The sequence below is a fragment of the Onychostruthus taczanowskii genome, unplaced genomic scaffold, assembly GCF_017590055.1.
Source record: "Onychostruthus taczanowskii isolate IOZ18803 unplaced genomic scaffold, ASM1759005v1 scaffold63, whole genome shotgun sequence".
Classification (NCBI taxonomy): Eukaryota; Metazoa; Chordata; class Aves; order Passeriformes; family Passeridae; genus Onychostruthus; species Onychostruthus taczanowskii.
Window position 1 is genome coordinate 1,439,856 of NW_024504012.1, and position 27,387 is coordinate 1,467,242.

The following is a 27,387-nucleotide window of genomic DNA, read 5'->3' on the forward strand; positions in this document are numbered from 1 at the left end:
ATCAGAATAAGCACCAGGGGTTTGGGAAACTTGTTTTGAAAACTGGGCACTGTTTGAAGGAGACAAATAAATCAGGATGGTAATAAATAGCATTTAAAAATGACCTTAAGAGAATGTTAAGTGCTTAGAAATCAGGAAATGCCAGAACTAGTTTTGAGAGCCATTGTAGTGTGCAGCCTGTTTCTGAAAAATGCAGTATCTCTGAGATCTTTTACAACCTTCAGTGCAAATGAATGATAGCTTTTTGTTTGCTGTTAATACTCATTTTTCAAAGTTGATGGAAGATATGAAAGGATAAGCAGCACAGGAGATAGGACAGGGGCTTCTATTTCTTTAGGTGCCAGCTGTGTGTTATGTAGCCATATGAAAAGAAATTGCCATGCTACATGTACTGCAGTTGTACTGTTGGAACCAAATCCTCATCAAAAGTACGCTGAGATATTCTGTGCCTTGCAGTCCCTGGTGCTGAACCTCCCCCATCCCTGAGGTTCCTTCCAGCTTTGGAACGTTCAGGGGAGCCCCACCCAGCCACAGGTTCCAGGCATGGTAACGGGCACCTAGAGAAGGTGCGGTGGGCACCAATAAACAAAAGGTGTGGTGTGCACCGAGAGAAGGTGTGGTGGCCAGTACCAAGCGGTGCAGTTGCCTGCCTGGTTGCAGGCGCCATGTCTCTCTGGGTTGGAGCAACCACAGATCCAGTGGTTCACCAATACTGATCTCAGTTACTGCCTGACCGTGGCAGGACCTGCCTGACCGCGGCCATGAGCGTCCTGCTCGGTGCTTTTTGGAGGAGGCTCTCTGCAGCCCGGGAGTACATGTCCAGGCGCCTCTGTGCACCAGGTAGCTGTCGCAAGTTTTGTTTTTTCCAAGTTTTGCCTGGAGCCGTCTGAGCAGCAGCCTCTGCCAGACTTTGCCAGCGTGGAAGCAGCCGTGGTCTGGCACTGGGGAAGCAGTTTGGAAAGGCAGGAGTGCTTTGGTAGTCGGGGGTCAGGGGTGCTGGCACCTGCTCATGGCCGTCGTGGCTAAGTGTGCTCTTCACCGCCACCTCGCTTTCCTGGGGAGCTCTGGAATTTTGTGTTCAGGCTACAGATGCCACACTAATGGCCGAGAGCTATTGCCGCTGAGGAGGAAATGAAGTGCCCTATCAAGATGGCACATTACCGGTGCGGCCTGGTGCCGAGTTAACGGCTGTTGGCGTGGTTTCCCTGCAGGTGCCTACAGAAGGGACCCAGGAGCAGCAGGATGCCTCCCGCGGGCGCTGCCTGCGCCGCACGGTCAGCGTGCCCTCCGAGGGCCAGTTCCCCGAGTACCCGGCAGAGGGGGCCGCCCAACTAGGTAAGAGAGCCTTGGACACGAGAAAGAAATAAATAAACACGTTAGTTGAGCTGCGAGCTCCCAGAGGGCAGAGCCCTGCCGGAGCAGCCCGGCTAGGCGGGTACCGCTGCGGGATGTGGAGGTCGCAGAGCCCAGGTGTTGTGTGTAAATGCCTCCAGCAAAGCGACTGCCAAACACCAGGATTTATCCAGATATCAGGGAGATATCTGGGGTGCTGGCGCTTGTGGAGCTTTGTGGCTGTGTTTTTAAACTCACCAGGCAGCCCTGGGATTGAAAGGTGAGAGCTGCTGGATGCGGGTCAGTAGGAATGCAGCTCTTGGGGGTGGCTCTAAGTGGTTCCTGCTGGTTTAGAACTGTTAGCTGGTTATGTTTTACCTCACCTCTGGAATTTCCTTGGCTTCGTATTTTCACAACAAGCACCGAATAACAGGTTTTTCTCTAGCTTACCTCATGCTTGTTCAGGGTGCCGTTCCTAAAAGAAACAGCCATCTGCCTGCTGTTTGCTATAATTATACATGTTGAAATTTAGGCAAAACAAAAAAAAAGATAGGTATTAAAAATGACAGACAAATTTGCAGTGGTTCCTCAAGTCCAGCTTTGGCCCCGTTCCCCCTGTTTCCACCCCACCTGTGGCTGCATAAAGAGCACCATTCCAGCTCTTCCCAGAAAAGAAGGAAGAGGCAGCAACCACACACTTCAAATGAGCTCTTCTTTCTCTGCCCAGCCTATGTGAGAAGCTTCCCTTCACATAGGCCGGTGAGACTTAGGAGCAGTTCTTCCCTGGTTCAGCTGTGAAAAATGTCACTCCTGGGGGAGTGAGCAATGAGGAATAAATATGCATCTGTAAATAGTAAAGCAGCCTTGATAGCTGCTATCCAAGGTAAAGAGCAGATAAGGTATTTTGCATTTCAGAGCTTTTTTTTTTTAACTAAGTATTTTATTTTGCAAGTATATCGCACACAAGTAAGGAATATCCCACCTTTGTAGACAGTTAATTATCACTTTGCAACTGTATTGATTATTTATTTGTACTTGTCAATAACACTGTTTAACTCTTCCTCATTTGAGGAAGGCAGATAAGGTTCTTTTTTTTATTTCCTAGATTACAGATTGAAAGTGTGAAAATAAACAGGACAAAGTTGGGGATTTAGGAGGAAAAACTGCAAAATACTTTGAGATGAGTGACATGAAAAGAGCCCTGATTTGATTTGTTTGTGGAGTTTCAAATGCACTTCTAAATGATCATTTTGTTTTGCCATATGTATAAATGTTCATTCTTGTTTGAAACTAAACCTGGTATTAATCATCTTTACATAGTGCTGTAGGCAAAATACTTACTCCAGGTATATGGCTAGTGAGGTGAATAAAGAATTGCATTGCAGCCAGTCTGCACTAGGCAGTGAATATTATTTATAGCTTCACAAGCTAGAAAGACCTTTAAAAATCTAAGATTTAAATACCTTCTTCTTCTATGCCATGTGCAAAAATGAGTGGATTTTCTAGACTTCTCTGAGCATCTCAATAGCTGGAAATCCCACTGTTATGTTTTTATATGGAGCCTTGTAACATTCTTGATTTTTCTTGAAGGCCATAGAGAATGGATGACTCTGCTATTTGTTATCTGCCTTGCTGTGTATCTTGCTTCAGTTTTAGATGCAAGTGGCATCTTGTAATGTGTTATTTGATATATGCCTGACAAGAATATATTAAAAGTACAAGATATCTACATGGTCCTCTCCATGTGAGCGCTACAACTGTAGCGAATACAGATGTCACAGAATGTGTGGGTAAAGGAACTGGGCATGCAGTGGAAGGGGAAAATTGAGCAGTGCCCTTTCTGTGAGTATGGAAGAGAGTGGGGGGAAGGTCATATATAATTTCAGATTGCAGTGCCCTAGGTAGTTCCTCTGTTCTCACACCCTGGTTAAAAATGTCTCTTGTCATGATTGCAGAATTCCTGCTAATGAAAAAAGTGGGTTGATAGCAAACAGTGGGAATAGCTTTATGTCAAGATGCTGAGCCAAAGGACACATTAGTGAAGGGAACCATTGCACATCTTTATACAGAGAAAGAAGCAGATGGTGGCAGCCAGGACATATCACAAGCAGTACAGATAACAACTGCACTAAAATAGCTTTGGAATGGACACCAAAAGCTGAAAGGCACAGCAGAGGCAGCTACAGAATATGGTAGAGAAATTGCTATGCAGAGCTGATAAGAATATCAAGCTTGTCCCAGGGAATCATGTGGATAACATGGTAACTGCAGGCCATGCATCTGACAGTGATATCTGAAATTACTCCTTGCAGAAGAGCTCCTTAGGACTGGCTCTAGTGCAGAGGTGAAGGCATTTGCTCATTTCCCTAAGTAAGGTTGCCATACCTCTCTTGTGATTTCCTAAATAGATTTATTTATTAAAAATCAAAGAGGAGGGATAAGGTGATGGGGCTCTTTTTCATTGGTAGCAATAAAGTTATAACTTGTATGAGAATCTTTTTGTTACTAGAGCAAATGGAACAGTGTGTGTTATTCAGGGGCTTTGCATAATCAGCAGTAGCACCCATTCTGCAGATTTCTGTGGCATTCTTTACAGAATTATGCACACATCCGTGTAGCACCATTCCTAGGAAGTGTGTGGGAGAGAAACTACCCACGTTACATCTGAGAAATGGAAGCAAGAGATGTGTAACTCCCCAAAGTTCAGCACTAAGTCAAGTGTGCTTCACCCAAGGGCTGCTGAAGTCATTCTCGCCGTCTCTTTCATTTTCCCCCCTTGCTGCAGGCTTGGCTCAGCTGTTTGGGAGGCAGCTGCTGCACCACTGTGGTTGCAGTCCCTTGTACTAAGATAGACACCAATTTCCACATACTTCAGTACAGCAAGCTATAATTTGTGATGGTTCAGCAGCTGCCAGAGGAGCAGCTGAGCCATCCCTTCTGAGCAGGCAGAAACCACTGTGGTCACCCTCAAACGAGGGCCGGAGGAAAAAAAACACAAGGTAGAAAGTGACTTGTTTAAACACTGAAAACTAATAAGATCACTTAAAAATTCTAACTCCAGAGACACTCAGCATCTGCTGCTACCTTAGCAGCTTGCCCTCTGCTTGCAGGCAGGGGATAGGTTGCTGATGCTGAGATTTTTAATTCCTGTCTGGAAGATACACTGTACACTAAGTTGCGTCAGCAAGCCATCCGTTAAATATATGCCATAAAATTTTCTTGGTGCATAATCCCTATCATTGTAGTGATACCTCTGTGAGTGAACGGGCACACTCTAAATATGTCATTTGCTTGCTAGGATTTCATCTTGGCAGCACTTACTCAGAGGAGCCTCCATTGAAGAAAGCTAAAAATGTAGCTGTAATTTCTCCCTAACTCCAGTTTGACAGCCTCTAACCGTCTTTCAAGTGTTATTTGCAGTGGGGTAATTCTGTTACAAAGTGTGATGCAGGTCCTGGGGACCAGCACCTAAATGTCACAGGAAGAGGAACTCAAGCTGGCCCATCTCTGTTTCGCTTCCATTTCTGCTTCAGATCCTGCTCTTTTTTCTAACAGGTGTATTTTTTCCTGTTAGGGAGATTACATCCTTTTAAAGGATCGTTGTTTATAATAGTGTGTTGGAATTAGCCCATTCATACAGTAAAAGCATGATTCAGATTTCCACCATTCATGCTGTTTGACAGGCTGGTAGCAGTTACCACTTCCTTTCCCAAAATAATTGTCTTCTCTCTTGCTCTGCTTCCTTCTTGCCACCTGCTCACTCTAAATGAGGGTTGTTAAGCAGACTACGCAGCAAAAGTTTGGATTCTGGCAGCTTTGTGGCATTAATAACAGATTTATTTTTTTTTTTTTGCCTGCATATGTGAAAATATCAGGAGGAATTGAAAGTGAGGAAAAGCTTTGGGGTCTGGTTTTATTGCTGTTTTTTTTTTAAATTTTCAAGTGTTAGAAAAGAGCATCATCAGTGAGAGTTTTTGAGATTCTCGATGCTTGGAAGGGCTAGTAGTGATGCAAATAAATCTTCTTTTTGTATTTGGAGGTGAAATCGTCCAAGAAGAAAAAAAAAAGACTGTTTCACTTGTTGAAACAAGTTAACCCTACTTTTTTTCAGTCTGAATATGCATCTCTTGAAAAAAGGTTGCTGAAAGGAGGTCAGAGGTGAAGATGCCCCTTGCAAATTTTAGTTTTGTCTTCACCCTGAGTCACTAGCATTGAGAATGAAGCTCAGATCTGTTTTGATGCCAGACTAAATTGCATTGCTACCAGGTGAGCAGTTAGCTGGGCAGAAATCCTGCCTCTGGACTCTTCTAAAAATCCAGAAGCTTTGGAATTGGAGTGGGCAACAGAAGATGAGTTAAGCAGCATCTGGTTTCTCTGCTGCATGCTGTGTGCCTCTTAGAACAGTTCCTGCAAGTCTGTGCTGAGCCCTCCTGCCTGGGGAGGATTTCTCCAATACCCAGCCCATGCTCTTCCTTCAGGTGAAAACCTGGCAGGAGAGAGCAGACAAGAGCTAAAAAGATTCCTGGGGTGATTTTAATAACTTCTTTTTCTAAGACAAAGTTGTTTACAACTAAAACTATCAAAGCTGAGCTTTGCTTTCTGTATATTCCAGCTGGAATGAGTATTGGTGATGAAAGAAAAAATAGATTTACTCTGTGCTCACCACATAATTAAGATCCTTGTGCAGTAGCAGCTAAGATAAATACCTGGAAAGGGTTACTAGTTGTAGAGGTGGGGAGAGGGAGACAGTTTGTTTTGGAACAAAAAGAATTGTTTGTGACCTGCTCAATGGGAGAATCTGCAATGCACCAGTTTTTACACTCAGTAAAGGTTTTTATGTTCAGCAAAGATTTATTTAGGAGATATGCAGGAATTTGATATCATGGAAGTCCTGTAACTTCTAAGAAAACTGTGTGCCAAAAAGAGGGCTGTCCTTCACCTTCCACCATTCAGCCTGACCTACAAAGAATATCTGTTGGTTAACCCTAACTGTTAGAAAGTAGGGATGAAAAAATGCACTTCACAGCTCCCTGTATCTCATCTGTAGGGATTTATGATGTGTCTTGCTGCAGTAATTTTCCCAGTAGCCCTGTCTGCTTTTTCGCCCTGCTGCCATGTGCAAAATACCCATCTCCTGTCAACTGTTGTGCGTGGCAGGGAGACAAAACAGGGCTTGGGTTTAGCCCTCAGACTGAGGGGTGTGTTTGGCAGAATCTCTGGCAGAAAGATGGATTCAGACGTGCTGACTTGACATGTTTGGAGCTCTCTGGGTTTGCCCAACCTGGGCTTGCACGAGCCTGTTTGTGTGTACCTGCGAGAGATTTCCATCCTCCTCTCTGCAGACCCAGGAGAATCAGATGCCTTGCTGCCAGTTCCCTTTATCATGTAATTTAGCAAGCCTCAGTGAGTGGCTGGGGATTCTTCTTTTTCTTTTTGACCTGTGCTTTGTACCACAAAGCTCAATTGCAGCATCCCCAGCAGCTGCAAGGCTGGGACAGGGAGCAGGGCTCTGCACCCTGGGGGATGTGACACCACGCTCTGTTTCCACAGGCTGCAGGTGGTCCCATGCATTTTCTGCTTCCATTCTCTGCTTCCCTTCAGTCCAGACCTGCCAGAATTGCCAGAACCCATGTGTGGGAGCCTTTAGCAAGCTGGGATCTGAAGCCTTTGGCTCATGTAATTACACAAACAAGGATTTGCTGACAACCACAACCTTCGCCTGCTTCACTGTCTGCAGCCTTGGGTCATGATCTCTTAGTGCTGTGACTCGGGTATGAGGAGTAGGGAGTGTAATTATGCCAAGATCAATTGAAATTCTAGAACTTTTAAGTCTCTAGATGGTATTGTTTACCCATCATGGTCTATCCCAAAATGCAAGTGCATACAAACCATGAGTTGCCTTTTAAAAAACCTCCTGTGAAATCCAAGACATCTTGGACATCTTTAGAGGCTACAGAGGGAAACATCTACTGTGTGAAAAGTGCCCTGCTATCTTTTTGCATCCACAAAAGAGGTTAGGAAACATTGGGAAAAGCCCTGAAGTGATCTGAAATTTGGACAATGTACAGTGCAATTTGCCTGCCTTGGAAGGATGAAGAGTTTAGGCAACTCTGCTTGAAATTAAAGCTGACTCCAGGGAGGCTGGATGTAACAAACAGGATGCCTAGATCTCAGTGACATTCCCCTGGGCAATTGGAGTTATTTGTATACAGAAAATTGCCAAGCTGCTATCTTTCTTCTTCTATACCGCAAGCGAAGCCAAAGGATTTTGGTTTGTTCTGAATGCTGCTGAAACTTTATTCCCCTGCACATAGATCATCTGTGCTGAAAGCTGAGTTTCATCATGAAGCAAATTTTATCTGTTTAGATCTTAAACCTTTTTAGGGCAGAGATAAAGGGTAAGAACACATAATCTCAGCTTTCTAATATTGACACATAATCCATTAAGGCTTTTTTTTTTTTTCCCTTGGAAATGTATATTACATCCCTGCCCACTGCCTCCAAAGCACACACAAAAAAATCACTTCAATAATTTTTAAATTTAATGTTGAGAGCATAAAGAACACTCTGTAAGGAGAGCGTGTTGTGCAATGTAGTAATTTCTCAGAACTGGTGGCTCTTGGGCCATCTGGGGTAGACTTGTTGCCTGTGTTCTAACCAAACCTTGGTTTTGCTATGAAGGACCCTATGATTTTACTTTGTTTTCTCAAGAACAGCAATAAAAAATATTATGAAATTCTTTAGAGAGATCTACCTTAAATCATACATGAACTCACTGTGGATTGTTCAGTTTTGTATCTTTTCTAGTTGTTTATCTTGTGGCAAAAAGTAATAACACGTCACCCAACCATGTGCACTTACCTTTTTTCCATCAATAACAACTGGCTTAACACTTAATGGAAAATTAGCCTTCCTTTCTACTGCGTGAATTTCCTTGTCTTGTCTAGAGTTAGTTTGAACTGTTGAGCTAAACTTAAATGTACTGATCTGATTCAGAGTTGGGTATTAGTTTACAGAATTAGCTGTTGATCAATTTATTGCTTTAGTATAAGTTGATTCTCAAAAATGCAGGTATTTATGAGATTGGATTAGGTGCATCTAGTTGGAAATTCAGTGTACAAAGCTGTCTCTGCTGTGCAGGCATGTGCACATTCCTGTCTCCCTGCTCTCCCACCCTCCTTGGTGCTGCTTCTGTTGCTTCCAGGGGAATCGATTCGGCTCCATGCAGTGAAGCCTTGCTCACATCCTTGTTGTGGTGATGGGCTGGCTTTGAGCCTGACCTGGGAGATGTTCCAAATTACCCCAGCAGCAGCCTGGAGTTAGAGGAGCTTGGGTGTAATACAGAGCTGCTCTCTGTGTTGCCTTTGATGGAGCCAGTGCTCTCACAGCAGGAGTGGAGCCACGGCCCAGGCGAGTACTGGGGATTATATTAACCTGCCACCCTTTGTCAGTGATCCCTCTTAATGGCACAAGGGGAGGAAAGGATTAGAACTGTGATTTTTATCTGCAAAATGGACAAAAAAACGTTTGAGCAGCTCAGCAGAGAGAGATAATTTACTTAAAGGAAAAATAATAAAGCCACAGAGGAAAATTGAAGTCCTCCAAGAGGAAATTGGGCTATTGAACTCCACTGGAGTTAATCAAGAGCTCTTCCAGCAGGCACCTCTATGCTGCAAGCTGATCCTGGAGTCCCAAAAGCAGCCTTGGAGCTGGAGGGGACTATACATTCTAGCAGTGATTGGTGCCCATTAAGATACAATTGGTGTCCAGGAGTGCTTTTGGCTACAGACTAATAATTCTTGATGTTTGAGGCTGCTTGGTCTTGTGCATCACCCAGTAAAGAACTGAAGGGTTTTTCTGCTTTCTTTTTTTGTCTCAGTTGAAACTGCAACTCGTTTCAATGAGCTGGATGCAATTTAGGTGAGGATCTGACCACTGAAAACTCCAGTCATCCCACTTGTTCCTCCTCACCAGTGGTCTTTTCCCACTGTTCTGTGCCATGGGCAAGCTAAAGCAGTAGCATAAAAGTCCTGATATTTGTACAGAAGTATTGTAATATTATCAGGGGTTTCTAAAAAATTTTATTCAATGTCACAGTCTTTTGGAAACAACTTTTATCCCTAGACTTTACAAATTGCATTTTGAATTTCTGAATCTGGGTAGATTTCTAGAATAATTCCAAGTACTTGTATAATCTGCCTTTCCCACCCCTAATTTATTTATTTTTTAATTGCCCCATTCACTCTTTCTACCTAAGTATTCAGCAGATGTCTTTGCTTGAGTCAGACAGATTCTTCAGCATTTCGGAAATCTTTTTTTGAGGCCCGTACAGCAAGTTGTAGGATTGACAAAAATAGCTACCAGGATGGAACCTTCCTGCATCACTAAAAATGGCTTCTTTAGGAGAAATAGGCAGATTATGGCTGTATTCCAGAGATGAATCTGAAATTTTAACCCTTCTGTTAGAACCTGATTTTAAAACAGAGGATTCCTAAATGATGGAAAAAGAAACCAAATAATTAATTAATAAATATAAAAATTTAAAAATAAATATAATTATGATGATGATGATGATAATAATAATAAGCAAGGAGCCATGATTTGCCCATAAAAGCACAAGAACCCTTTTGAAGAGATGTACAGGCTAACTTCCATGTCCCAGTCCTTAATTTTTCCATCTTTTCTCTCGTGCCCTGTGGTGCACATGCACTGTGTGCTGTTGCTCCACCCTCCGGAGAGGAGAGATGCTTTTCTGTGGTGCTGGATGCCGCTGGTGCCCAGCTCTGCAATGTAATTACCCCAGCATTCCTGGCTCTCTGCCTTGGAGAGAGAACATCATGGGCCCTCGTGAGCTGCTGCTGCTCTTCTACAAATTCTGGCTCCACTGTGATCCCAAGTTTTCCCTACTGCTTCCAGTAATTAGGTATTTCCAAGCAGCAGGTCAGACCAATTTGTCCTTTGGAGGGACTGTATATTACATTGCTCTGCTGTTAGTGACAGATTTTTGGGGGAGAATGCATTTTTTTGGAGCTTCTGTTCCAGTGCTACTCTTGGTGCAAGATTCCTGGGAACAGTAACAATTTTTTATTATTTATTTTGCAGTCAGTATTGTTTAAGCACACATTCAGTAAGTTTCTTTCCCGAGGGCTGGGCTTGCTTTTTTGACAGATTTTCCACCTGAGCCTTGGCAGGGTGACCAAAGCTGTTTCTTCCAGGAAAGACACTGAGGGTGTGGGAAATTGTTACCTGAGACAATGTGCAGAAGTAACCCTGCAAGAAAAAAGGTGGTGGAAAAAATGGGGTGAATCAGAGGTATTGCAGTCAAATGGCAAAACTAGAGAAAAATTAGGAAAAAATTGAAGAAAATTAAATTAATTGCTCTTGACAACAGCAAAAGGCAGCCCCTCAGTTCCTGGTGAGCAATTTTAGCTTGTTTAGCAACAGGCTGAGCAACTTCACATTCTTCCTGTGTGTGTGTGTGCTCTGGCAGACTGTAAAAATGGGCTTTTAAACATGACACTCTTTTGTCGGGGTGTCACAACGTGTAAAAGGGACGGTGTGGTGGCAGCAGCAACCAAACTCTGTAGGGTTTGGCTTCTGTGCCTTAAAGAGCTGTAAATAAATAAAAATGCTATGCCTGGAAGTTCAGCTCTCGGCACTTCTAAAATAAATAATAATAATAATAATAATAATAATTATAATAATAATAATAATAAAAAGAACAGAGCTCAGGAAAAGGCAATTGGTATCAGACTTCACCATTTCACTCCCAAAGCCACAAATCTTTGAATTTAAAGACAAAAATAAAAGGCAGTGCAGAAAACAAAGAGGGGGGAGGGAAGTTCATTGTTTGCTTAAGTGACTCTTGGGGCTTTTTTGGTGCTGTGTATTTCCTAAACTGTAGAAGTATTTGAAGTGGGGAAACATCTTCAGAGGAAGTGCAGTTTTTCAAACCGATTCAGATATATTTCCTGGTCCAGCTCTTGAGATGTTTTCATGTAAACCGGCTCCTTGCACTCTGGGCAGCCTCTGCAGCGCTATCACCCTCTTAAGTTTCCCTGAAGCCGATTTTAGCCTCGGAGTCAGCTGCTCGAGATCCCCGAGTTTTCCCAGCATCAGCCGCGTTCTCACAGGAGCGTCTCCTCCTGCCCACACCCCTCCCACCCCACCCCGAGTGCCCGCGCTGCCTCTCGGCTCCCTTGGGCCGGGAGGCATGGCCGCTGTGCCGCTGGGGTCGTGCCGCTGTTTCTGGGGAGCAGCCGTGGCGCTGGCAGGGCGGGCGGCTCCCGGGGGGCGGCTCTCGCCCAGCCGCAGCCGGGCGGCCGAATAGCGCGGCCGCTCCGCGGAGAGGAGGAGGCTCCGCTGCCCCGGCTCGGCATCCTGGCAGGACCATGGTGGGGCTGATAGGATTCGCACAGAATGCAGGGCACAGGTGAGACAGATCCCTCCGGACACGGCCGGATCGCTGCGGTGATTCCTGCCGTGATTCCAGCGGGGCGGGGTTGGCTGGGAGGCACAGAGGTGTTCTGCTGGAGGTTTAAAATGACTTGGCTCAAAGCGACTCGAAACTTGTCCGTGTTGCGCGCGTGTGTCAACTCTTACTCGTTGTTTCAGCTTTATGCGAAGGTCTTTAAAGAGATGTTTGCATTGGTACTTTTCTGCTCAATTAAGTGTTAGTATTAGAACAACATGTAGGTGTAAAGGTGAAATGCAGGTTTTTGTAAACAGCTTAAAATCTCTTTTATTGCCACTAAAATCGTGAGGTTTATTTTTTTTTCCCTCGTACTGAAAGCCCTTGCCTAAGTCAGTACATTTTTAAATGACATTGGATTTCTAGGTACGGCCGGACATCATTCAAGGGCACCCTGTGGGAATATTTGTCAGTGTTTACTTTTGGCTGGCATTTATGTGATGTTTCCAGCATGTTGCCAACCTTGCTTCCTGTCCCCCAGAAAGTGATGGTAAATCAAAGCAGTTCAGGGAATCCTACAGGTTGTACATAAAAAACAAGATTTGGTTTCCTTTCAATATAAAGGACATTGCCTTAGCAATGCCACTCGCTTTTCCAGCAGCTATTGTCCTAAAATGTATTAAGTGATAGCAAGCTGGAAAGTATTTAAGTTTCCTGCCTTTTGATATGGTTGAACAGTTTCCAGTAGGTACCAAACCAATAAATGTTGTCTAAGGAACCGGGGAATGGAATCTCCTGAGTCAAATGTTTTCTACCTTGGAAACCTCCTTTCATAGGTGCTGATTAGGATGTCCTCCTTAGTCATTTTCCTCCTCATCCGTAGACAGGGTGAATGCTAATTTACTAACTTGTAGAGACTGTTTTTGTTAGCCTGAACCAATGGGCTTGTTCTGCAGCTGCTTTTGAATTACATGATCAGAAAATGAAAACCTTCTGCCTCAGCTTTTTTCAGACAAAAACGCATTTCTTTGAAAAACAAGCAAACTTTTGGCAAAATGCTCAGAAAAGTTCAAGGCACCACAATGCCTATTCCTTCCAAATTTCATTTAGGTGATTTTTGGGGTAGTTACCACGAGATTGCCTTTAGAATTTCCTGTCTCTTTTTGGGGCTCTTCCATATGATTAACATGTTAATAGGGTAGAGAATTAAGAGTACAATACCAGGGAGCTGTGGAAGGCAGATGTGAGTAGCAACTTACACATTCCTGCAAATTCTTCATGTTGTTGCCCAGCTTCGTCTGATACTCAGTGGGTACTCTCACTCTTTCTCTCTTTAAAATCTCCAGGGAGGGAAAAAAGTGTAATTGCAATGAATACTTGAGGTGACTTGTGTCAGAAAGATCTGTCATGGCTCTTTAAAGCTCATGGGAACAAATCAGCTTCATTTGTGCATGAGCAGGAGGAAGGGACATTCTGGTACACTAAGCCTTAACCTTGCCATTTTCTGATATCTGGGAGTCAGTGTAACGTGTAATATTGGAAGTCAAAGAATTTGGGGATGCAGCAAATTACAGGGTGTGATGGCATTTGTAAATGGCTCGTTGGCATCAAGAGACAGATTCATTCTCCAGCCTGTAGAGGTATGTACCTTGTCCAAGCTTTAATTCTCCACAAAGGGAGAGCTTCCTTTTATCTAGATTTCTTGGCTAATTGGCATCAGACAGCACAAATGTTTTTTAGGAGGGCTAATAATGGTGGGATTTGAAACTGGGCCAGTGGCAGAAGGGAGACCTAATGATCCCCTTCCATTTAATTTTCTTTAGCTATGGGTGACTGCTTCTGGTAAGGGAGAGGGAAATCTGCCCAGGAAGTCAGCGAGTAAATTATGTAACTACAGGCAGAGCTTATGGATTCAGCTCTATCACCTCCACGTGTGAAATTGTCTACAGGTTAGGAGTGTGTATTTAATGGGAAATGGATTTAATGGAAATGATGGTGAAATTGTCATGGTACACATGACTGCAAAAATTGGGTTACAGAGGAATGGCTGCTTCTCTGAGCAGGTGGTGGCAGCTACAAATGGCTGTGGTGAGTTTGTGTGGAACCGTGGAATCATTAAGGTTGGAAATGATCTCCAAGATCATCAGCTCCAACCGTTAACCTGGCACCTCCAAGGCCACCACTCTAAACACATTTTTTTTAACACCTCAGGTGACTCCACCACTTCTCTGGGCAGCCTGTTCCAGTGCTTGACCACTGTTTCAGTGAAGAAATTGTTCCTGATGCATTCTTGCCTAGGAGAACAGTGCTGATCCTTGGGCTGTGGGTCTGCTGTGGTTACGTGTGATATTGCATTTTTCTTCTCCTGCACCTGCAGTGTGCTGAGCAGGGACTTTAGGAGGGCAATGTTGTGATGTGAACACCTGCCAGAGAAGTGAAACAGCTCTGCCAATATGTTTCCTTAGTGTCAAGTCTCTGGGCAAACTTCAAAAGTGGCACCAGCCCACAAGCATTGAAAAATCAATGTTTGGCTTAAAAAGAGAGGATTGAAACAATTTTTTTCTATTTATTTATCCATTTTCTTAATTGTTTTTATTTGTTTTGGAGTAGGCTTCAGTCAGATTTCCAAGCTCAGTCTCACTGAAACTGTGACAGACAGGTCCTTTTTCTAGATTAGATGTTGTAATTTTCTCCACATCTGTTTGGTTCCAGGGGTAATGGCTACAGAAAAATGCCAACTATACAAAATAAAGCATAATTCTAATGCCAGCTGTCACAGCATTCATGCTCTTAAAGCCATGGCCTAGTATGTCCCAAGGTCACTCCAAAATGTCAGCTGTATTTTCTCCATACAGAGTGTCCAGGAGGAAGCTCTGAGATATTGCATCAGTCAGAAATTAAGGTCATGTCCACAAGATGGAGGACTTGGTATGTCCTTGTAAAAATTCCTTCAACTATGCAGTCTCTTCCCTTGCTGTGCTTCCTTGCTTCACCACCAAATGTGGTCCCTAATTTGGGACCAGAATAAAATTCCCCTCCATATGCTGCCTTTCTTGCACCAATCTCCGGAGTTTGGCAGGACCTTGGGCTTTGGCAGTTGCTGTGTTTTGGTGCTCATGCAGAGATGAGCATCATCTGCCTATAAACACAGGTGGAACTGACTGGTGAGAGGGAGGGAGGCCACATGATTCATGGGCAGGGGTAGGGAATCATATTGCTGGTCACAGCCACTGGTTCTCTGGAATGCTCCTGCTTTTCTGCTGCCTACCTGCAAGTGCCAGGCCACAGCACGCTGAGAGCTTTCTGGTGGTGGTTTTCTGTCTCCTGATGTGGTGTTAGAAGGGCTGGTAACTTTTTTTTTCAGTCTGTGCCAGTCATGGAGAGTTCAGCTCCCACCTGATGGTGTTGGCAAAGCTTGGTGGTTTCTTGATGCATAAAGGGAGCAAGCAGTGACCTCAGGGTGGAGTAAAGCTCCCTGCTGGCACGGCACCCTCAACCCTGCTCTGCAGGAATCGCTGGTATTTAGGTTGTGCTGAAAGCAACAAGTTGGACTCGTTGTGGGAGTGCTATGTAAGGCTGTTACCTGGAGCCAAACACAGGAGGAAGAGGGTAAATAATGCTTAAGTTGATTGGGCAGTTCCTGTGTGATCTGGCCAGGAGCTTAAGTGTCATGGTCAATAGATCATCACAATGATCATGGTGAATGGCATCCCACAACACTTGGAAGCCATCCGTGTGGGTGTCAGGCATTCTGATGGAACCAGAATGGTGCAGACTGAATGATAAGATACTTATTTCTCTCTCACATTTAGTTCTCTGCCATGTGAACGGTTTTTCTCAAAATTCTGGTTCTATGGAGTCATAGAATGACAAAAGACCCCAAACCAACCACCACCCAAACCCCAGCCCTCACTTACTTGTTCTTTCATTTGTTTGCTTGTTGGAGATGTCATCCAAATGAGTCTAAATAAGAAAAATCATTCCTGGGTGTTTCCCAGCTCTGGTTGAGCCTTGTATGCCCAAGGAAAAACAGTAGGTCAGGAAATAACAGTAGAGACCAACATGAATGGTGGAAGCATGCCAACAAAACTGCCTTAATCAATTATTTTCACAAAATACAGCACTTGTGAAGGCATTAATTGTGCAAACTATGTGGCCTGCAAGGTGAACAAGAAAAACTCCTGGGAAAAATGTCACCTTGTGAATGCCAGCATCAGAAATGAAGCACCCTTTACATTCTGCTCGTTAACCATATAGCTGGGTGTATTCATACTTTAATACAAGATGTCTGTTGACATGAGGCATATGGTTCACAGTCTGGAAAGGCACTCCAGAGTGGATGCCTCTGTAAATAACATCCTGGCCCTAATTTGGAATTAAATTAGCTTAGTATTTTTGGAGTGGTCATTAATAGGTACTTAGAAACTTGCCATCCTGCTAGAAGTGTAACTTAGCTGAATCCCTTGGCTATTTTGAGGATACCAAGGAAGTTGGATTGAATACAAAAATGTAATTAAGTCGGTGTGGAAGTGTGAAAAAATATCCCATGGTTGTTCATCAGTGAAGTTCTGAGACTCCAACAGTTCTGCCCAGCTGAATTACCTCTATTGTTATATACTACAGAAGTTCAAGGTTTGTTGTTTTTCTCACCTTCATTTTGAGCCTTTCTGTCCCTATTTATCTTTCCAGGCTGTCAGCAGGCACAGCTTTCACTGCCCCTGGATTCCTCTGTGCTCCAGAAATTGTTATTTAGGAAATTCTTTTTTTCTGCCCCCCTCCTGAGTAACCACTGGTTGAGGTCTCTGATCTCAGCTGGGCTGGGAGGGCTGGTGGTGCTCACTCTGGAAGGGAGGAGCACCATTACCCAGCTAAGTGACAATATTACATCAGTGTGCAGAGGTTGTCATCTGCAGCTGGGTAAGAGCTGTTGAGAGTAAGTGTAGAGATCAGTGACTGTGCTAAAATCACTTCATTAAGCAATCTGAAAGGATAAAACACTAGACTATAATGTGTATGTGTGGGCTGGCACTTCATCAGCAGGGTTTCACTTTCCACAATAAATGAACTGGCTTGAAGAGAGACTTGAGTGTCCATCCATTTTTATTTTTTTTCTGATTAAAAAGGGCTTTCTCTGTGCTTTGCCATGCTCCAATGGGGCTGTCCACATCTTCTCCTGTCTGGCATAAATCTGCTATTGATTTACACTGCAACAGAATTATTCTGCTCGTAGCTTGTTCATAGGATCCTGTCACAGCACTACACACTGCTTTTGCTTAGGTAGCTTAAGCCAAAAAAGTTACCCTTGTTCCAAAATAACTGTGAATACTCCCATCATGATTTCCTAATACAGATTGAGTTACTCAGCCTCGTCCACTGGGATCCTCTTGAACTAGATCACAGCTTGGTTAGGAGGCTGTTATATTGTAATGCTGCTCCTCAAAGCAAAATTACTTTCATTATAGATAGGCACTTAAAATGATTTAATAAAGGAAACAGAGCATTGTGCATGTAGAATTGACATTTTTAGGTGTCTGGGAAACTTATTTTCAAGCCAGTTGCTCATTCAATGCTGTGGCATTGAAAATAGGATTGGGAAGTTAGTACTGCTTTGCTTTTTTCTGGGGCAGCGTACCTCAGATAGCTCCTGGTATTTCCTAATGGGCAGGTATGAGGGTGAGTAGTTTTGCCTGACACATGACATTGTTCCAGGGGTTGGAGAAACAAACATTTATTGTTTCTTGTTCCCTCCTAAATTATCTGTAAGACATTTTATTAAGAATGACTTGGGTGTACAATATCTAAGGTATATTGCTGTGAGGACATCATCTCCTGCCTGAAGCAATATCCATCAATCAGTCTGTCAGCACCTGTCCCTAGTGCATGTAAGACCCATTTTTCCTCCCCTTGAAAATGCCTCATGCAGAGAACATTAGGATTTATAATACCTCACTCACCATGTGCTTACAAAGCATCTGCATCACAAGGCTTCTTTGCTCTATTATTTGCATATATTCTTAATTCTCATTTACTAACAAATCCTGTAGAAAACTCTGAGACTCATGTTTCTGGGTAGTTTAACTGATCAAGAAAGCTAATTTTAAAATCCATGGGATGGCAAAGCTGCTTAGCTTCACAGGTTTCAGACTCCTAACTTCAGGAGAGTGACATTTGTGACAACTGCAGAGTTCAGTCAATGGCTGTAAGGCAGGAATTACCAGGGAGGAATATACACAAGTTTAAAATGGTTGGTATAAGGTTCTCCGAAGCAGAAGGGCTTGGTTTAATTTCCAGGCTTGAGAACTCATCTGCTTTTAGAACTCAAGGCTAAGGGAGATAAACCCAAACACTTGGAACAGGTTTTCTCATGTTCTCACCTGCTATTCTGTACAGGTACTGGTGCTAATTTTGGAAAGCAGTCTCAAGACAGATATTAGCTGCTTCTTGTCCCTGCTTTTTGACTGTTTTTTTGGTTGGGTTTGTTTTTTTCTTTTGGTTTTTTTTTTTTTTTTAATTACTACTTTGCTGACCCTTCCCACCTCTCTATGTTTTAATGCTTTCCATACTTCTACTCTGGTCAATAGAGCCATTTCTGGATTTGCATTGGTTCAACAACCTCCCAGTGTAGGTAGGTCCCACAGCATGAAAATTAGTCATGTTTTGAATAGTCTTCTCATGCAGATTTGCATTTTATCTTGCCATCTGTTTGTCCTGGCAAATTTGGACAAGACTTTTTTTTATGGTTTTTGGAAAGCTTTAGAGCACAAGACCTCCTTTAAGACAAATTTAAGAAGCTATTCCCAATAAAAGTTCTGCTGTGACCAGCACTACATCCCTCCTGCAGCTGTGGAGCTGTATCTCTGGCTTTCTTACACAGCAAAGGTTTAAAAATCAAAATCGGAGCTCCAGAGGAGTCTGAAGATATATTTGAAGGGATTGTTTGAAACTAAGTATTCAAAGGATGTAAGCAGAGAGGACATTTCTGATACCAGTGTTTGATAATGGTCTGTCAAAGCATACAAACCTCAGCCAGGGCCCAGTGGCTGGGAGATGAGGCTTGATAAATTCAGTCTTGGAATTAAGGAGCAATTTGCTAAGCAGAGTGGAGTTAACCATTGGAACAGCTTACAGGGGATCAGACAGGCTCTTTGTGTCTTTGTGAGGGTGGTGACAACTGGGGGTCCCTTTTTCTTGAAGACAGGTCTTTGTTCAGAGATAATTCAGGGAATGGGTGAAGTCACTGGGGGATGTTCTAAAGGTGTTTCAAGTCAGGTTAGATGGATCTGGTGTCTCTTTACATCTTTTCTATCACTTCAAATTTCCAGGACTTCTAGGGGGACTGTGTTCATGACTCACTTTCTTACAAGGACTTTTTAATTCTTGCTTTTGTTCTGATGTCTGTCTCCACTTCCTGACAGTCCCTTGCAGACAGGTGACTGTTGTATTGCACTGCGTGATAGTGTGACCTGTTAAACCACACAGAACTGAGATAAATAATGGGGATGTATTTATGCAGGGTTTTCCCCTCTCTGGGTTTCCCCAGGAATGTTAATTCACAGGAGAAATCCTGCTTATCAGAAACTTCAGTTTCTTTCAGTTTCTTTCAGTTCCTAGTCGCATCCTCCTGACTGAAGTCTTTGCCAGCTCTAGCTCCATTTTTAACAAAGTTTTTTTAATCTTCACATATTTTAAAATACTCCAATAAGCCAGTTTTGTATTTGATATGCAATATACTTCCCCTGCTATCATGAGCATTTTAAAATATTGGAAGGGATTAATAAAGCTAAATTATTACACAAGATGAGGCAGCCAGGGAGGAAAACAGGATCTGTATGTAATTTGTACTCCTAGAAAGGATATAAAATTGGTAAGCATTCATAGGAAATCAATACTCATAACTCTGTTTTCTGTAGAACCTTTTATTTATAGAGACGATAGTTAATATTGCAAGTTTCTAATGGAAAGACAGCCAGGTGATTGTGAGTACAGTACTAGATTAAGGAACTAAAAGAAAGGAGCTGAAAGTTTCATTTCATATTAACTAACCAGATAGACCAAAATAAGTATCTTGTCCTTTCTCTAAAAGTTCTTTAATTCCATTATTCTTGCAAGTAGATTTACATCAGCAGTTTGCACAGTCTTAAAGAAAAGGTTCTACTTGTGGAAGTTGGACAAAATGTGATCCTCCCACACACAGAGGGAAATTTGTTGGAGCAGTACATTTAAAAAAAAAAAATCAGCTCTTTTTGCATAGATGGGAAATCTATCTATCACAGGATTTTATATGATGTAGGGAATGTTTCTGGGTTTCCATCCCAGATATGGGATCCAGATGCACTTGTTCAGTGGGAACAGGAGGACAGCTCTGCTCAGTCTGGCGTGCTGCTGGGGTACCTGGCTCCTGAACTGCCTGTCCCATGTTCCCTCATTAACTGGGAATTCTGTAGAGCATCTGCCCTGCTTGGCAGGTGTTTCATGAAAATATCTGTCCTGCACAAATACTTGCTACAGTTTGTCTTAGTAATTGGAATTTTCCTCCCTGCTGGGACTTGATAGCTCTTTTTTTTTTTTTTTTCAATTTATTTGTTGGTTGGTATCTAATTTTTTGCTTTGCTGATCTAATGGCTTTTTGGTGTAGCTTGGGCTTTAGTCAGTGGTCAGCAAATATCCTTGTTTGTAATAGGGACTGGCAAGTGTATGAATTATTTAAAATAAAGACAGGTTCAGAAACTGGTGAGCAAAAGGCAGCTGTCTCTTTAAAGAGTGCAGTTTGATCAGAGCAGCAGCCCCATCCCCTGAGGACAAAGGCAATTTTGATTTGTGGGGCCCAGGAGTCCCTCACTTACCAGGATTCGTCACTGCTCATGCATGTGTAAACCTGCAAAACGCTCTTTTGTGTAGAATAAATCTTACGCTGTAAATCCCGTACAATTAAATGTGGCCCTTCGTAAAGTCACGACAACGGGGCTTCACTGCAGAGCAAGCTCGCTCTCCAGGCAGGGCAGAATTATTTCCCATTTAGCTTGTTTTTATTTTTTATATAAATAACCGCCCATCAGTGCTGATGGCTTCTTTGAGCCCCCACGATTGCTGCTGTGTCCTTACCTCTGTCTGTGGCAGTGGGGGCTGAATCCAGCAGGGCTGTGGTTGTGCTCGGTGCTGAGGAAGAGGAGGAATTTCCCCCTGTCCTGCTGCTCGGTGCTGAGGAAGAGGAGCAGTTCCCTGTGTTTGCTGCTGTTGGCAGCCAGCAGCAGATTCCATTATTGCCGATCAATGCCGCCGCCATGCAGGAGGAGGGGAGAGGGAGGGGTGGGAGCTTCCTATTCACAGATTGATCAACCTGCCATTGCATGAACAAATTCATTGCAAGGAAGGCTGGGATGCTGGGATAATAGCTGGAGCAGGAAGGGGCTTGTAAACAGGGGAATGCAGGCTCGTTAGTAGTGGGGAGGGGATTTAAATTGCCTCTGAGCTTGCTGGGGTTTTTTTTGTTTTTTTTTTTTTTCCTAGCATAAAGCACAATACCTGAGCCTTCAAACAAAGCCAACACTGTGAGGAGTGGTAGGGCTATATTGCACTTAGCTGATGAGCTATTGTGCTGACTTATTTGAGCTTCTTCAGCACTGATGTGTTTCTACTTTTTACTTAAGTTGATTCTGTTATAACCTGCTGCCTCTTCTGGACTTTGAGACCTCAGTGTCCCCTGCTTCCCTTTTTTGCCTTCTCTGTTCCTGCTTGGACTGAAACCTGACACAAAGGGACAAGTACAAATCCCAGTTACTGCTCCCACCCATGCCTGCCGTGTCACAGGCAGGGTTGAGAGAGCAGGGCAGCATCATGCTCCCATGTTTGCCAGTGTAGACAGTAACTGGAGTGCTGGAATCCCAAGACCATCAGCTCCTCCCCATCCTTCCTACCCTGCTTCGTTCACTTACTGTGTTCTGTATGGAAAAGTTTTCTGGCTGGAGAATAAGTCTGCTTTCTCCCGGGCATGTGGCCGAATGGCTGGATAGCAGCACGGAAGATGAGAAAAGCCTTCTCTCGTTCCTGGGTACGGTAGGGTACAAACTGTATTTTTTGGGTTTTAACACTTTACCGGGAAACCTTTACGACTCTGGTGCTTAATTTCTTTGGTCTTTCAGTTACCTGACCTTATTTCTTTTTAAAAGCTTTTAAGTGGTGTGCAGTTGTAATTAAACTTGGTTACAGCCTGTTTGAAATAGTTACAAACACACTGGGCAAGGGTTACCTTGTAAATGGGCATGTGCCCTGCAGCCAATGGACTAAACTGGACTAAACATGGTTACTTACTGCTCTGGTTTTCTTCTCTGTGCCTTTTGACAAGCTGATCGCTGGGTTCAGTCCACTTCCTCTCATTTCTGTCAGCTTGCCTGACTTCTGAACTGTGTGATGGTAGCAAGATAAATCAGGGGAGACTGCCCAAAGTTTTTCTTCTTAAGAGAAATGTGCAGATGCATTTAGAATAAAAATTCCCAAGTGGTGTCTTAACTTTGGGACCACGTTTAGGGTTCACTGACACCTCTTGGGTGTCTGCAGTACATTGGATCTTTTCCTGTGTCCATAACAATAATTCCTACTGCTCAGGGACAAAATCCTGCCACAGAGCAAGAAGTGCTGAGGCTCGGAGCAGCTTTCTGGGCCATGGAGAGGAACAAGCAGGAGCTGTTGAGCTTTGGTTTGTTCAAGAGCCAATGAGGCTATCCCAAAGGATTGTTTTTTAGAGAATGCCTCTATTTACAGACAGTAAAAAGATTGGTTTGGAAAGCTGTGGCTCAAGGCTGTTGTTTAATAACGAGGACAATAAATATTGATATCATACTAATGTGTGCTGTGTTGAAGAGCCAATGAATCTATCCCAAAGGATTGCTTTTTAGAGAATGCCTCTATTCACAGCCCTTTTACAGACAGTAAAAAGATTGGTTTGGAAAGCTGTGGCTCAAGGCTGTTGTTTAATAACGAGGACAATAAATATTGATATCATACTAATGTGTGTTTAAGTCCTAAGCCTCTAAACAAATTAGGCTGCAGGAGCAAGTTACCATGCGTCAGCTGATCGGCGTTAATTGTCTGTGTGCAATCTCTGCAGCAAACACAAGGTAATTTGAATTAGTAGGGGCAGTCCAAGATCATTAGGAACTAAAAAGGGCATCAGCATCTCCAGGTCATGGCCAGCAGCTCCTTGTCCCTGCTTTTGTGTTGCCACTGTTGTCCAGGCAATGTTTGGCTGTGTGTGGAGTCAACCATTAAGGGAGGTTTTAGAGGCTGTTCCATGGGCAGGTCAAAAAGGAGCAGCTATCCCAAATTTCGTACAGCCAGGAGAGGGTATGTTGAGCAGTTTAGGGACGTGCATCTGCTTCATTTCTGACTTGGTTTGAAGAGCTGGAGGATTTGTTCTCCCACTTCAAAGCGAATGCATCAGTGTAAGAACAGCTGATGTTGTACTCACTCAATGCTATGTCCATTTTCCTCCAAACTTTCAGGGAAAATACACTGTAGGAGTTTATACTTGAAACCCCCAAATTATTCTCTCCTACGATATCTGTGCTCTTTCTTCCAGCCTCCTCTAGTATTCCTCTGCTTTGTGTGTTAGGTCTTGCCTTTCAGGCTGTAAAGTCGTTTAGGAATCAATGACTTAAGAATCTTTTGAGTAACTTATTGTGTCGTTTAGGTTGCTTTCTATGCACCTTCCATACTGGGCACTAATTCAATTACACCTTTTTATGTGCCTGCACAATGCAAGTGTCCAACACCAACAGAATTGCCTGTCTGTAAATTAAAAATCTTTTATAGTTACCTGGATCATCTTCCAAGATTTATCTGATTGACTCAATCCCTAGTAAAGCACAGTAACTTCTTTACAAACCCCTGGTAATGGACTGGGCGAGTTTTTGATCATAGTTTGTATCTAGCAGTTGTTTGATGCTGGAGTTCTACAGCTTTGCAGGGTTCCCTTTGTATTTCCCTTTCCAGGCCTGGCAGCTTTTGTGCACTCCAGTGTCCTGAAACTTGGTTGCTTTCACTCTGATGTATCTTCTTGTGATGTATTTTCCCTATCTGGTTGCCTTGATAAATGTGGAAAAGCTATCTCTGCAAATTTCCATTTTTTCCTTTAAGTTATACCTTGCAGGATTTGCATAATGTGTTTTAGTTAGAATACAAACTTGGACTTCAGGACTTAAAACAGATTAAGGGGTTTGAGTTTGCTTTTACCCTAGCATTCTTGTACAGGCATTTAATGAAATTTTTATGACAATCTGTGGATTGGGCCCAAGTCTGAATTCTCCCCAGGTGAGCAAAATGAGAGAGAATGCTTATTGCAAGATAAAACATTAACATTTTTATTTATTTTGATATGAAGCTTCCTATTTCACTAGGTAATACCCATCAGAAAAAATGCTGTTGAGACACTTCTTCCTCTTCTTGTTCTTCCTTCTCTATCTGCAAATAATTCCTACCTGGTGTGGCTGTCCCACAGAGCTGGGAGGTTTGTTTAGTGTCTGCTTCTCCCACCTGGAGAAAAAGCTCTTCACAGTGAAAATACAAATTTCCACCACAGCAAGTCTTTCAAGTGACCACAGCACCCAGCAATAGGAAATTTAGGTGAACCCCCAGAGCCCTGTGGTGACCAGAGGGCACTGAGGCTACACCATTGAGGCAGAGGGGGTTCCCTTCCAAGGAGGGCAACCCTCACCACTGCTCCCTTAGTAAGTGGCACCTGGTTTGCACAAACCTTCCTCCTGGCCTACAGAACAAGCTTTGCTGTTGCTGGGGTTGGAGAGTGTGGCTCAACAGGATGGGAGAAGAGACCTGCCTGCATTGTATCCTTGGGCAGTTCCCTCCTCAGAGGCATCTGCCACTGCAGAGTAATTGGCTCAGCTAATTAGGAACTGACTATGTAGTGTGTAAATACTGATTTGGATAAATACTTATTTAGGTAAATACTACTATGTATCACCAAGATATCAGGTGACAAAAGTGACCCATTGGGATGTTTACAACTCATTTGTTTGATGGTATAGTGGAAAGTGTCCCTGCCTGGGTGATCTTTAGGACCCATTCAATCCCAAACCATTGTAAGATTCTACAATTTTTTTTGAAGGTTGAAATGGGGAGGATCTGTCAGGTGGGTTGTCTTCTGGTTTGCCTTTTTTTTCTTTCTTTTCTTCCCAGAAACAGATGGGCTGCAAATGCTTTCAGATTGTTTTGATGGATAAACAGTGTGATCTATCTGTAGCCTTGGTCCCTGAGAGTGAGCAATGCAGAAAGCACTTGTAATTTAATACTAAGCTGATGAGAGGTGCATTGATTTTTGCAGCAGGTGAAGATTATGCAAGAGTAGCCTCAAGCATTGCTAATGGAGCAGGGGAGGGAACTGTCTGATTTTTTGCCTGGTGGTGACAGTATAGATTTCTTTCTCAAGACTCAGCAAAAATACTGTTCTACAGGCGTCACAGCAAGTTGCTTCAGGTTTTGATTTCCAGTTAATATATCCCGACAATTTTGCTGTATCTGGGTCTTCCTTTTCCTAGGGACTAAGCATGTCTATTTGCTCTTGTTTTTAGAAGGAGAAGAGAGGGAAAGGTAATTTTTATTTTTAGTTCACTGCAGGCACCTAGTAAATATTTCATTTTCCCTTCCCCATTTGTTACACTTCTGTGATGGTGTGAGAAAAGAAGAAACTCATTTTACTGATGAAATGCCAACATTTTATTTGCAGAAAAGTTGGATTGCTGCTGAGGGGATGTTGAGGAGGAGAGGGAAGGCAAGGGGAGCCAGGCACATTCCTTGTGGTAGCTTTTCAACTCCATTCAGTCTAAAGTTAAGCTCTTTCCCAAACTGCCCCTCCTGCAGAACGTGTTGTGGAAAATAGCGGGGAATTAGTGCTGGTGTTTCCATTTATGACTCAGCAAAGTTAACAGACTGTTTTAAATTACCGGGGCAGCTTTGATGTGATTTCCTGCGCGTGAGAAGTGGAGGAAGCCAAACCTATTACGTTACTCCTTCCTAGTCAGTGTAAGATCAAAGGTGCTCACTCCAGCCCTGTTCCTATGGAATACATCAGTCCCGTTTGCCTTTGTTACATGGACATGGGGATGGCTGAGGCAATTCTTTATATCCTACCTCTGGGCAGAGCAGTACTTACAGGTGAAGTTTCCCTTCATCTAGGCCAGGGAGGCAGCTGGTGATGTGAAAGTGCCCCGTCAGGTGAAACAGGCAGCCCTGCAAAGGCTCCTGAGGTGGTGGCACTGACGGGCTCAAACACCTTGGGCTGGCTCTGGCCCGGCTCCAAGTGCTCTGTTCTCTAAAGGTGCCCTGCTGGACTTACCCTGCAGCTCTGGAGCAGGTGGTGCTGTAGCAGAGCCGGTGCTGCTCCGGAGGAGGAGGGCTCTCCCCAAGGGGCATCTCCGCGCTGCGGCTCCCGCTGGCTCTGGCAGGCCGCGATGGGCTCGGGCATCGCCCCCACAGCCGGCTGTGCCTGCCCGTTCCTCGGTGGAACACCACACCTGTGTGTGCTCGCCTCTGCCCAGCCGCGGGGCTGCTCTCCCTCTTAGCAATCCTTTCCCCAAGCAGGCTGAGGGGCTCCATGTCAGCAGTTTGCTTTTGTAAAAAGATAGATATCTACCGAGTGAGACACTAATACTGCAGGGTCCGGATTCCTTTGCTTCTCCTCCTCTGTGCTCCATTTTGTCAGTCTCCAAGCATCCATGGGAGAGACGTATCATAACTCCGCTGAAATCAAAATCAAAATGCAAAGACATCACAAGTAATGCTATCCCCGAAGAAGGCTTCTCTCCTTTTTTTCCTTCGCCTCTTTGGAGGAAAACGCCGCTCTCGTGGCACCAGCTGGCTGTCTCTCCCCACAAACCTTGTTTTTCGCTGCTGTGGATCAGGATGCACAGGGAAAATTTCGGTAGCGGAGGGAAGCCGGCAGTTGGGCGTCTGTTAATAGCCTGAAAGTAACTAATGAGGATGTGCAGCCGGAGCGATTGATTGAGGAGCTGCAGTCCTGTGCGCTGCTGCTCCGCTCGCTCGCTCCCCGCCAGGGAGGAGGGAGGGCGGTGGGAGACACCCGGCGTTCCCTCCAGTGGAAGTCACGGATCCCCAGGGCCGGCAGTGGAAGTTGAAGCAGCATCAGGCTCTTGAAAGGAGAACGGCAGGAGTCAAAATGTCCCTGCCTGGAGTCACGGCTTGCTGCTGTTCTTTAAGGTTCAGAAGATAACAATGGACTTTCTGCTAGGAAGTGATTTTTTCCCTCCCCGTGTCGGGGGGTGTTTGGTGAAGCTGGATTCCTTAAAGTCTGGCAATTGAGCTGGAGATGGGCAGCACTTGTGATAAAGGTATCTGTATGCATACATATGCATATCTAGCTCTGTATAAAAATGCATAGATGTGTGTTTGTGGAGAGATTTTTAATGCCGTGTGTACTTTATTATGCTATTATTCCAGTACTTGTACTAGTCAAAGACTAGTGCAGCTTTTATGAATATTCGTGCTCATCAGATCAGTCTGCATGGATTTAAGATGCCAAAGTCGTGTCTTAGTAAGGTCATACTGCCAGAATGAGGAGAAGTTGACCTATTTTTTTTTTTATCTGCAGAGATATAATATGTCATATTACCCAGGCA

General features: G+C 43.8%; 1 protein-coding gene across 8 annotated transcripts in view; it reads left to right on the forward strand.

The window, feature by feature from the left end:
- Positions 1-27,387, forward strand: part of RASAL2 (RAS protein activator like 2) — a 163,600-nt gene that overhangs the window by 87,964 nt on the left and 48,249 nt on the right. For all 8 annotated transcript variants that reach the window (XM_041420222.1, XM_041420228.1, XM_041420229.1 and 5 more), the window contains exon 3: positions 1,212-1,335. In XM_041420222.1, coding sequence (XP_041276156.1) covers positions 1,212-1,335 — 124 coding nt within the window. The remainder of the gene's footprint in view (positions 1-1,211; positions 1,336-27,387) is intronic.